The sequence below is a fragment of the Podarcis tiliguerta genome, assembly GCF_965153285.1.
Source record: "Podarcis tiliguerta genome assembly, chromosome: 8".
Lineage (NCBI taxonomy): Eukaryota > Metazoa > Chordata > Lepidosauria > Squamata > Lacertidae > Podarcis > Podarcis tiliguerta.
In genome coordinates, this window is record NC_139541.1 from 31,707,890 (window position 1) to 31,720,787 (window position 12,898).

Genomic DNA, 12,898 nt, shown 5'->3' on the forward strand with positions numbered 1-12,898 from the left:
GCACAACCAGACTAACACTTCATTTTCGTAACAAATTTATGTTACTGGCCTCCTAAGACTTGTATCTGACAAATCATATAACCCTTTAAGAAAGGGGTGGGGGCTGGAGAATAGGCTTCCCCATTAAACCTTCTGCTCAACTCCCTTAATTTTCAACCATTAGTTCGTTTCCCTGTCCAATATTTCTAACATGGGTCCAATACCACTGATGGCTCCAGTTCCCCATGGAAGCGAAAATCTTCCAGCTACCTTGTTTCATCAAGCTATTAAGATGTCTAAAACCCCTTGGAGGCTTAGATTAGTAGATCTGAACTTTTTTTGGAGAGGGGAAAAAACCTTAGCTTCCATCCTCCCTTCTGAGAAATGTTTATGGGTGAATGATTTTTCTACCATTTCCAAAGATTTATTGGTTTAATTTAGCACCACTGTGAAAACGGAAACATCCCTCTCCATTCCAGACCTGTGGCCTGCAAAGGCAGCTATGCCTCCGACACTATCTTCAATTCTCCACTCAAGAACAGATGTCCAAACTTTCAGCCTGTTGTCACCGAAGGCCCAAGGAATCTGGGATGTCATAGTGCTGAGTAGCTTTTCTGGCTGCTCAGAGTCAATAGGTAGAACAACAGCACCATAAAGCAACAGGAAGCAATTGCTGTTGGTGGCATATTCCAAAGGGGGCGCTCTTTTCTGACCTCCATCTGCTAGAGCGAGAGATCAGAGCAGAGTAGAACACCTTCCTTTTCCTTTGCTTACTGGTAGGCACCACAGAACATCTTCAGGTGTTTAAAATGAATGTGTAAGGCTCAAACTGGGGACGAGAGTGAGTGTTTATAAAATTATGCACGGCAGACAGGAAGTTGGTAGAGAAAAGTTGTTTTCCCTCTTTCCTAACACTAGAACTTGTAGACATCCAATGTATGCAAGATTGATTTTTGTTTGCACCTGACTGTCTCAGGAGACAATGCAAGAGTGTACCTTTGGTGATAAGGTCAAACCATCGGAGAGTTACAGTGCCTGCTGTAGCTGAAAAGACCAATATGGGAGAGACATGTTTTATTGAAGGTGGGGCAGATGAAGGGATCTGGTTTTGCTGCTTCAGGTACACCATGGCGTTTCTTCTCTTTGTGCCCCTCCTAGTGGTCATTTCTCCTTTGGTCACTGCTGTGGATACGTGACCTGACTGTCTTCTGTCTCCAGGCACTGTGATCTTCTGCAAGGGGTTCTCATATGTGCCAGCGTTCATGTTGCACTGGCAGCCATCTTTGCAACACAGAACTGGAGACTTATTCATGCTGTGCACAGTTAAACTATGGAACTCACTCCTACCGGAGACAGTAATGGCCACCAACCTGGATGGCTTTAAAAGAGGATTAGACTAATTCATGGAGGAGAGGGCTATCAATGGCTACTAACCATGATGGTTATGCATGCCCCCATGGATGGAGGCAACAATGGTTCTGAAGAGCTATTGACAGAAACCACAAGAGGATAGAGTACTCTTGTCCTCGGAAACATTGCTTGCATGTTTCTCACAGGTATCTGGTTGGTCACTGTGAGTACAGGATGCTGGGCTAGATGAGACATTGGTCTGATCCAGCAGGGCTCTTCCGAAGTTCTTATGCATGCCAGGAGTCCCCGCTCCACTCCTGACCTCTCACTGAATGGGAAGGTCTAAAGGGAACATCTAAGTGCATTTGGCTAAAAGCGTAGAGAAGCCTCCTTGCAATCAAGGGAGCCTGAAAGCATAGAGGTCCCAGTCATGGGGAGGTTTCTAAGCACATTGAGCTGAATTTTGCTAGAAGCCTCCCTTCAGACCTCAACCAATGTGGTTGGTGTAGAAAAGCTCAGGGACACAGGGGAGAATGGCTAGCATATGCCACAATGGCCCACTCCCTGACCCTCGCCTGCTCCTTTTGAACAACCCAGAGAAGGCTGGATTCTCACAAATAGGCCTTCCAAGCTTCCAGAGCCTCATTACTATTGTTTTTACATTTTGCACCTTTTTATAGTAATTATAATAGAATTATGGCATTGTCAAAATGACTCAGAAGGCATGGAGACAAGCTTGTTTTATGCTGCTCTGGAGCGCAGGACCTAAACCACTGACAAGAAAGGAGATTTTGACAAAACATTGGGAAGAACTTCCTTATGGGAAGAGCAGTTCAATCTCCTTCATTGGAATGTTTAGAAAAGAGGTTGGATGACCACCAGTCGGGACCACAAAGTTGCTGTGATTCCTGCATTGCAGGAGACAACTCTTGGGGTCCTTCTGACTCTATGAATCTGTGCTTCTCTCCTTTCCCTAGAAAAAATAAGGCTGCTTTCTCCAAATATCCACCACAATTTTTAATATTTGGGTTTGTTTTTGTTGTTGCAGTTCCCATTTCACACAAACACAAAATGCTTTGAGGAGGGCACTACCCCTGGGACAGCAGGGGGACAGCAGACTTGTGGCAGCACCAAAAATATATATAAATAAGTAAGAAAACCAGGAAGCTATGCCACTGTGAATGGTGACCTACCACCTACACAAAACTGAGGGAGGGATTTCTCTTCCTCCTGGATAAATTTGGTAAAACGGGTTCACCAATTTCTCTAGCTTTGAATAAATGCTTCCTCTAAACCAGGGGTAGGGACATGGGTGGCGCTGTGGGCAAAACCTCAGCGCCTAGGGCTTGCCGATCGCATGGTCGGTGGTTTGAATCCCCACGGCGGGGTGAGCTCCCGTCATTTGGTCCCAGCTCCTGCCCACCTAGCAGTTCGAAAGCACCCCTAAGTGCAAGTAGATAAATAGGTACCGCTTTATAGCGGGAAGGTAAACAGTGTTTCCGTGTGCTGTGCTGGTCTGGCTCGCCACAGCAGCTTCGTCACGCTGGCCACGTGACCCGGAAGTGTCTCTGGACAGCGCTGGCCCCCGGCCTCTTAAGTGAGATGGGCACACAACCCTAGAGTCAGACACAACTGGCCCGTACGGGCAGGGGTACCTTTACCTTTACCTAAACCAGGGGTAGTCAACTGGTCCCTTCCAGATGAAGGGACAACAACTCCCATCAGCACCAGCCAGCATGGCCAATGAGAGTTGTTATCTGCAGCATGTGGTGGATACTACCACTGCTCCACGCAACTCACAATGATATAAGCTTCTGTCAACCACAATATTAACAGACAAACCTAAAAGCGCCTCTATGAAAACTCCAGTGAAGAGCCATTGATCGTTATCCTTTGACTAATTATCTATTAATGATACCACAGTCCCTTTCAAGGTTTCAGGTTAGTTGCCAAGGCAACGCTTTCAAGAGTCATGGAAGCACACAGATTGTTGCATCACAGTTCACGAGCTGCTGTTTCACCTTCCTCGTGGCTCAGCCAATGGCTTTAGACTGGCAAGATGGGCAGTAGGCAACTGATTCAAATCTTTTCTGGCTACCTTGATCCTGGCTGGTGCCTTGGCTTCCACTAAATCAGAACCACGGGGGAAAGAAACTGGAGACCACTGGGGAGTATGGATTGGCTCGAAAACAAAAGGGCAAAGTCCCTGCGGGTCTCCAATGAGAGAGAGGCATTTCAGGTATGGAGTAGGGAAACTATCTGCATGTGTTTTTGAGTGACCAGGCACTTAACAGGGAGTGGGGGACACCCTGCTTTTACCTGAGCTGTTTAGATAGCTCAGATCTAAGGTCCTGCAAGCAACCAGCCCCAGGAGAAAGGCCACAGCACAGTGGTGTAATAGATTACATGCAGAAGGTTCCAGGTTCAATCCCCAGCATCTCCAGTTGGGGCTGGGAGAGACCCACAGAGCTGCTACCAGGCAGACCAGACAAGACTGAGCTAAATAGCTCAATGGTCATACGCAGTGCAAGGGAGCTTCCTGTGTTCACACATGTTCCTATCTCCCAAACTCTTCAGCTGAAGAAGATCCGGCGGTCTCTTGACTCCATGAAGACGATTAATGATAACCTGCTGAGGCAAGAGGAGAGGAAGGTGAAAAAGTGGCTGAAGAAACAAGCACAGATCTCACCCTCTTCTTCAGCCTATAAAACATTATACTACAAGGTAATGAAGAAGTCTGGAAGGGCAGGATGGCACTATAGAAACATTGCTCATCTAGTTGTCTATATACGCACAGGAATTGTAGAATTGGAAGGGGCCTGAAGGGTCATCTAGTCCAACCCCCTGCAATGCAGAAAACACAGATTCATAAGAAAGAGGGTTGTTTTGTTTTTAGCTACAAAATGTTGCACGTCTCTGCTTAGCTCCATTCTTGGTTCCGTAGAACATGCCTACAGATGGCTGAATCTCTTGGCTGCAGCTTCTCATTCATTCATCTTAGGTTTAGGTGTCCACATTTCCACATTAGTTTGTTATTTTTGTTAGTTTGTCTTAAATTCCTAATAATAATAATAATAATAATAATAATAATTTATTTATACCCCGCATCCATCTGGCTGGGTTTCTCCAGCCACTCTTGGCAGCTCCCAGCAGAATATTAAAAACACAATAAAATATCAAACATTAAAAATTTCCCTAAACAGGGCTGTCTTCAGGTGTCTTCTAAAAGTCAGATAGTTCTTTATTTCCTTGACATCTGATGGGAGGGCGTTCCACAGGGTGGGTGACAGTACCAAGAAAGCCCTCTGCCTGATTCCCTGAAACCTCATTTCTCACAGTGAGGGAACCGTCAGAAGGCACTGGACCTCAGTGTCCAGGCTGAACGATAGGGGTGGAGACGCTCCTTCAGGTATACTGGGCCAAGGCCGTTTAGGGCTTTAAAAGTCAGCACCAACACTTTGAATTGTGCTCAGAAACATACTTTAAATGTGGATTTCTCCTAATACACAAAATTTTATATGCAATTTTGCCTTATATAATGCATTTTTGCATACCATCTTCACTAATGTGTGCATTTTTATGGATATTTTATCCTAGTGCAAATGCATTTTTGTATACATTGCATGGCTGGGGAGGTACATTGCAAGAATTCAGAGAAGTGCAAATTTCAAAAGATAGCTGTGTTTTGGTTCGCATACTGTTTCCAAAAGTGCAAATTAGGTAGGTTCACTTTTAAATGCCAACAGATCCCTAGTCACACCCAGATGCACTAGCACCAAACTTCTCCTAATACTAAACACAGGGCAGGGGGTTCCGACAGCTTGGTTGCCCCAATGGTCTCACCTGTGAATGAAAAGGAGGAGCTTTTGCATATTGGGGGGGGGGGGATTTGAAGTTATTCCAAAGTCCATGACTTCTTAAATTGCAGCCCTAATGAGGGAATCCCTCCCCACAATACGCTGTATTCATCAGTACTGCACCTGCTTATTACAGTCTCAGGATACTCCGTTAACTGTTACGATTCCAAGCGGGAAGTCAGAAGAACCAGAGATTGATGATAGAGAGGCAAAGAACAGCATGCCCAGATAGACCTGGCTTGAGGGGATGCGGAGGCTGGTTGGGTCTGGGCATGCTTGCTCTGTGATGGCAGGAGAAAGAGGGAGAAAATGTCCTGCTTCTGTGCCTCTAGAGAACGCAGAAGACAGTGAAATTACTGGCCCAGGAGCAGGAGTGGAGCACTGTCAATTTCAGTTTCTTTCTATTTCTCAACCTTAAGTTCAGTTCCCATCAGTTTGCCAGCTGAACTTTTTCCTAAAAAAACAAAAGAAGGTCCCTCCCAAAACTGCACCGGCATTTCCATAACCATTTATCCCCAGATAACGCATCTTTGCATGTGATTTTCTCTAATAGGCATCTTTTGACAACCAATTTCCCTTACTATAATGCATTTTTTTTCAGTACGATTTTCATGAATAAATGCATTCATATATTTTTTGCACATTTCCCCCTAAGACACAAATCCTTTGTACAGATTTCTTGGTTGAAGCGTTGCATCAGAAAATATTGAAATGTGTGGATTTTGATGGGCAGGCGTGGTTTGGTTTGCATATTGTTTTGGTGAAGTGCAAACGAGGTAGGCTCGCATTAAAATGTGAACAGAACAGGATTTCTCCCCCATCCCTCCTCCCTCCCTTCAAATCCATCCTCAATACCCACTTTTTCCACTGTGCAACCTTTGGTTCAGTCCATTGGCCAGAGCAGCTGCCTGATTCTTGTAACCGCTGGCATTCAACCTCCCTGCTCTGAATAATGTTTCAGGCAGGACCTCCTGTCCTTACCTTCCTTCCTGTTGAGCAGGTCCCCAGCTAAGTGCTCAGGCATGGATGGTTGATGCTTTCTCAATGGGAGAGGTCCAGAGGGATCTCTGGGATAAAACAGCTGTCCTACCCCCTGCCAGCATGCTCTAAGCTAGATATCTCTCTGTGTGAACAGCAGAATAGGGAGTGTGTGCATGTGTGTTTGGAATGAGACTGAGGCTGCATTCACACAACAGTTTAATCCATGCATAGGCAAACTAAGGCCCAAGCGCCGGATCCGGCCCAATCGCCTTCTAAATCCAGCCTGCGGACAGTCCGGGAATCAGCGTGTTTTTACATGTGTAGAATGTGCTCTTTTATTTAAAATGCATCTCTGGGTTATTTGTGGGGCATAGGAATTTGTTTATTTCCCCGCCAAAAAATATAGTCCGGCCCCCCACAAGGTCTGAGGGACAGTGAACCGGCCCCCTGCTGAAAAGGTTTGTTGACCCCTGGTACTCCTTTCCCCCGCTATTTCCCCAACTGTTAATTTCTACATTATATCTGATGTTTCACACAATGTAAAAGTCACTTTTGGAAAACTAAAGGAACATAGTATATGCTTAGCACTCTGTGCTATTTGATTTCGAAGGTGGGGATGCAGCCCCCTTTTCCCAGAAAACCACGGGAGTAAAGTGATGAAATTTGGAACAAAAAGTTATTTCTTGATGTTTTCATGGGGAACGGAAGCACACATGTGCTGAAATGGAGGGGAAGTAGCAACATTGTCTCTTTTTTAAATTTCATTTTTCATTTTACATCAAACAATAAAGTAATTTTACATCAAATTTCAAAGCCCCATTTTGACCTCTCTCCCTTCCTTTCTGTGGTTACTTATGTTTATAATACATTTGCTGCATCTCCAAGCAGAACCTAATTATTATTTATCCAATGTAATAAAAATTAATTTTATATCACTGCACGCCTTTACATTAATCCTGCAAATGAAGTAACAACATTGTCCAGTGACATTTATTGTTGTGTCACACCACGCCCACTGGTGCGAATGAAATTTAGCATGACGCATTGGCATATAAGTCAACAAGCCACAGTTCCATTAAACAACAGGTCCTGCCATGTGAAAGGAACACTAGTATATAGCACAGAAGCACTAGCATTATAATCAGGAAAACTAATGCTATTTTCCACATATTTGAATGCACCCTGACCAAAAGAAAGAGAAAGAATTAAGGTGGCAGTGCAAAGCTGAGAGCATCTTGTGCTGCTGTGATGCTTGGCTAGAGATCTTAAATGGGGCAATGGATTTATAGCAGTGTGACTCTTATGCCCAGCTTGCATTTTTGTAAATACACTTGAATATTGCATTGCATTTCTCCTGTGATCTCTCCTGCGAAAGGAAACCAAACCTGAGTCAGCCCTTTCCCCAGATCTTCTGCCCACTCAGTGAAGTGGGCTGCATTTGTAACAATATACTTCCATCACCCAGTATAAACTGCATGAAAAAGGTAAAGGGATCCCTGACCTTAGGTCCAGTTGCGAATTACCCTGGTGTTGTGGCGCTCATCTCACTTTATAGGCCGAGGGAGCCGGCGTTTGTCCGCAGACAGCTTCTGGGTCATGTGGCCAGCATGACTAAGCCACTTCTGACGAACCAGAGCAGCACACGGAAATGCCATTTACCTTCCTGCCAGAGTGGTACCTATTTATCTACTTGCACTTTGGCATGCTTTCGAACTGCTAGGTGGGCAGGCGCTGGGACCGAACAACAGCACAAAAGCTGGATATAAAAGTTTGCAATCCCTCCCCAGGGGATCTGCAAACTTGAAAATGAGCAGAAGATGAAGAAGGGGCTCGTTTCGCTTTTCTCAAAGTCAAGAATCACCTTTTGCAGCCTTTGTTCAAAGGAGCGTTTAGATGTGGCGTGTTGTTAAAACACAGCAATTAAAATAATCCAACACAGCTTCTTCCTTGAACGTGGTCCAAACATCCCTTGGAAAAATACTGTTGGGAAAGCACCAAAATTCCTGCCACCCTCTATATTTAAAACAGAGAAAGATTTCATCACTGCCCCTTAAGACCCTTCGATCATATTTTCCTTAAGTAGTTGATTAGCATCTCTTGGGAAACGTTTATCTGTTTTTGCCATCTGTCTCACACTTTCCCATGTGAACATTTTTTTTAAGGGCGAAGGAAGCAGCAACATGTTTACCCACCAGCTGCCGGTGAAAAGGGAAAGAGTGCCTGCCATTTGAAAAGAGGGGGGCGGGGAGCCAAGTGCCTAACGTGACTCTATTTTTAAAATGCACAATAATAACAAGGAACATACATCTGATAGACTTTGCAAGAATATCAGAAAGAGGCATCACTGGATCAGACCAAAGCAGTGGCCAGCCTAGGGCTCTCAAATTTCAGTGGCGCTCAGGACAGTGCCAAAATTCAGTGCCCCCCTGCCTCTCGCTCTCCATTCTAAATAATACTTCTGGCATCCCCGAGGCTCTGCACCCAGTGCAGCCACACCAGCCGTGCTCCCATAATATTCTGCCTTTGACCAAAGGCCCCGTTGTCACCAAACATTTAAAGCATGTAAGAGAAGGTAAGGCTAGATTATAAGCTACCTGGGGTGGAAATGAGCCATGGCAGAAACTGCAACCCCACAACAAGGAGCCGATGGTAATGAGAACAGTCTGTGTGAGGGTATGGGTGTGTGTAAAAAAAAGTTGAGATTTTCAAAATGCCAGGGGACACTTATGTTTAACGTCTAATGTTTGCAAGGCGTGATCCCCAAATAAATTAGAAAATGTGCTCCTTTTCCTCACCTCAGACGCCCAGCCACCCTGCGTCCAGCCAAGAACAATTCACAGACACTCACACAGTCTCTCGGAAAGATTCCTTCGATAGCCCGTGGACCCAGTTTGGTGACCATCTGCCCAACTTTGTGAGCTTCCTGAGACTCCCAACCAAAAGGTCAAGCAATGGTAGGAATTATTGTGGGAATGTTCAGAGATGCAGGAGAGGATATATTGTTTAATGTTATCCTTCCTAACTTACGTTAGCAAGTTCTATATCTTAGCAGAGTAACATTCCGCTTTAAACGCACAGCGGTTTGCTTGTTGCAGGCTCGCCTGGGCCTCGATTCCTGGTAAGATCCCTTCTTATCCCTCTTAAAAAGAATAGACAAGACAGTCTTGTTCAAGTCTATATAAAAGTAGTTTACTCACAATCATTCAGTTCACGGTTGGCTCCCTGAAGGCAAACTTAGGTTACAAAACTATATACACATGTGGAACTATCCCATAAGGGAGTTAGTTCCTAAGTGACTGCAAACAGGCAGCCCCTTCTGCTCACACACAGAACAGCAAAATGGAGAAGAGCAAAAGGAAGAGAACATGTGCTTCCTGCATTGCTCTTGTAACCCAGGACGACTAGTCCAGATTAAGCCACACCCACCGCTAGTCACATGCAGAGGAAGTTTGTCCCAGCTCAGGAGGAAACAGGAAGTTTTCTCCTGACTGCATACAAAGCATCCCCTAGCATGTTCATTCTAGGAATGTTGTACTTGACTGCTATGTGTTTCACATCCCACAGTTATCACATTCATAAGACCCAGTCTGGGGTTCCCCAGCTCCACCCTGCCAGGTTTGGTTAGGTTTAGAGCAGGGGTGAGGGACCTGTGGCCTTCCAGAAGCTGTTGACCCTGAACCTGCAAGATCACCTTATCCCTTTCATGCCCTCTTGACCTCTTTGATCTGCAGAATTGGCACTCTTAGAGATGCTGCATGATGCCTGTTCCTCAAAGCAGTTTACACAAATAATAAAGCAATAACACTATTAGTAAAAACAGCTGTTAGCAGGGAGTGATAGTTAGATGAATGTAAGGTAGCCTTCCTAACCCAGGATGGGAATAAGATGGAGATTGTTGCCAGGTTTCTGCAATGTGCAGTGAAGATTTGTGAATGTCATACAACAGTGTTTTAGTTGTTAGATGCAGATTTTGCTGAGTGATTTTATGACTTTCAGAATTCTGTCTATGTGCCAATAAAAGGTTTGAGATTGAGATGGGTAGTAAAAACAATTAAAACAATGAGAAAATCAAAACCAGCAAACAGAAGCTGCTTTTCTGAGCAAAGTGCTTGATCTTTTTCAGACCGGAAGAATTCCAAGGATCTCACACCTTTCAGTGGAATGGATTTGCCCATGCAGACCATCTCGGGCAGACATGTAACTGCACCCAGAAGCAGTGTTTACCATGGGTTCCAACCTTACAGAGACACCAGGAAGGGAAGCAGCCCTGGGGGGCCTAGCCAGGACAACAGCATATCACTCCAAGAAGCCATTGCATTCTTCCCTTCCTTGCAAAGGTTGTCAGCGAGGGGAGACCGGGCCTCAATGTCAACACTGCTTCTCCATAAGCCACTCTCTGCATTCCCAGCATTGCAGAAAAAGCTCAAAAGCTTGCTGGAGAAAGAATGGGAGGAAGAGAACTCAAAGCCTTTCAAACTGCTGCCTGAGATTAAGCCTGAAGAATTTTTGAGCTGCAGGTTAGCAAAAAACAAAAAAGGGCAACCCTCAAGTAGAACCTGCACTCTGTGATGCCTACATCACTTTAGCCCTATCCAGGTGTTCACAAGTAAGGACCACACGCTAGTGGGGAACAGGCTACCCCTGTTGCCCAACTCAGGTTGGAGAACAGTGCAAAGTCTCCCTGTGTGATGACAGAACTCTGAATTTAAAGGGTGATGCATTGCACCCTCATGCAGTGCTTTTTTCTATTAAAAATGTTTAGGGGTACTCTCATTTTCCTACTCATATTGAAATACTGGACCTCAGGGAGGCCTAACTTAGATTCACAAAATGTTTAGGGGTACGCGTGCCCCTGCGTCCCCCCAGAAAAAAGCACTGCCCTCATGCATCAACATTATTTGACCTCGGGTCCCCAGATGTTGCTGAACTACAACTCCCATCTTGTGGGTGGGGCCACAGCTGGTGCACTCACCCCCTTTCCCCCTGCTGATGTGTTTTATATACTCATGAGCATAACAGCAGAACAGGGCTTTTTTTTCCCTTCTTGACAAGCATGGGGAAACGAGCAAAGAGGGTGAACTGATTACTGTTTTGGTGCTGTGTATCGCTCCTTGACTACCAACCTTGCCTTGCGGGTTCACCAATCTAGGCTGCTGTATGGTGCCAACTCTCAGTAGGCCCTGTAAAAAAGGCAGGAAGAGGATAGCCGGCTGGCCAACAGCTCCAGTTTTGACTCCCTGGCTGTGTGTCTAGTCCGGCTTTCCCCAACCTGATGCCCTGCAGATGTTGCTGGACCATCATTCCTGAACATGGGCCATGTTGGCTTGGGCCAATGGCAGTTCTGGAGAATGGCAGGTTGGAGAAGGCTGCTCAAGTCTCTCCTGTTTTCTGCAGCTCTTTGGCTCATTCCTCTGCCAAGGTCCTCAAACCAGTCCATCTTCTGCATCTCACCCAGTCTGTTTGCCTACTTCCTGTTGTGCTTACTCTGCTCATCCAGTTACACCACCTGCCCCCTAGCCTATCAGGAGGAGGATTGGAGCAAGGTAGGAGGGCCCCTCAACTATCCTCGGGGCCTGCATATTGGCCCTGTTTTGTCAGAGGCTGGCGCCAGCCACATCTCTTAGAGCAGGGGTGGGGAACCTTCGTCCCTCCAGATGCTAACGAACTATAAATCCCATCATCCTTGGCCTTTGGGAGAGTTGTAGTTCAGCAAAATCTGGAGAACCAAATGTTTCCCCAGCCCTGACTTAGAATTAATGGTGAAGTAGAGAATTCAGGGCAGTAGATTTTTTCCTCTTAACAAATGTGACTTACAAGCATCCCTCCCTCTTATTTTCTTTGCACAGGTACCTCCGTTTGTCCCAGAGCAATATTGATACCTTGCTGAAGCTGTGCAAGGAAGCTGGGATTTATATTGACTTGCATCCTCATATGAAAGCATCAGACATTGACGTTTGTAAGGTGCTCTCATCCACTCCTAGCAAGGTATTGTAGATTGGGCCTGTTGCCCAATTTTGGTTGCATTGCTTAGAAGACAGCCTCTTAGGGGAACATTTCCACCGCCACCTATACTTGGAAGAGCCGGTCGCTTTTTGGAGTCAAAACAGTGTGTGAGGCATGTGTTCTCGTGATGCAATGATAAAATGGTTCTTGCACTCACTATGAGTCAAACTGTGAGCTGAAATGGTTTTTATCAAAAATAATAGTTATTCCCTCCTTCCCCCCCCCCCAAAAAAAGCAAAACAGGTCAAAAACTGATCTAAAAGTCAAATTAAATGATGCATTTCCCCATTCATCTGCATTTGCTCTGGTTGCCTTGAAATATTTGGAATGGCAGCTCTTTGCTTTAAGGTTGTTGTTTCTTGCTGTAAACTAGAACTCATATCCTAGAAGGCACAATGACCACTGACTAGCTTGTTTTAGACAACCTAAGTGAGGCCTTTTTATCTTTCAATGGGAAGCCTCAGTCTGTAGGGAGAAATGGGTAAATGTAACTCGGGTAGCGTCCACCCGTCAGTTTATTCCACTGCCCCCAACATTTCTCTACCTGTTAATTTTGGCATTTGAGCTTTCACATGACATAAAAGCCACTAATGGAATATGAGGAAATTTTAGTGCTTATTTCCATGTTATTCAATTCCAGAAAAAAATCTGTTTGCAACCCCCTTAACCTGCAGTGTGTTGCTGGCATCTGTCTGTCTCAAGATACAATGGAGTGTGCTTCTAGGGGT

General features: G+C 45.3%; 1 protein-coding gene across 1 annotated transcript; it reads left to right on the forward strand.

Moving 5' to 3' along the window:
• Positions 1-3,334: 3,334 nt before the first annotated feature.
• Positions 3,335-12,327, forward strand: LOC310682758 (uncharacterized protein C16orf78 homolog). The gene is made up of 5 exons (XM_083451964.1): positions 3,335-3,568; positions 3,907-4,053; positions 8,968-9,121; positions 10,291-10,684; positions 12,014-12,327. The coding sequence occupies exons 1-5, from the start codon at positions 3,503-3,505 to the stop codon at positions 12,159-12,161; spliced, it is 909 nt and encodes a 302-aa protein (XP_083308090.1). The 5' UTR covers positions 3,335-3,502; the 3' UTR covers positions 12,162-12,327.
• Positions 12,328-12,898: the final 571 nt, after the last annotated feature.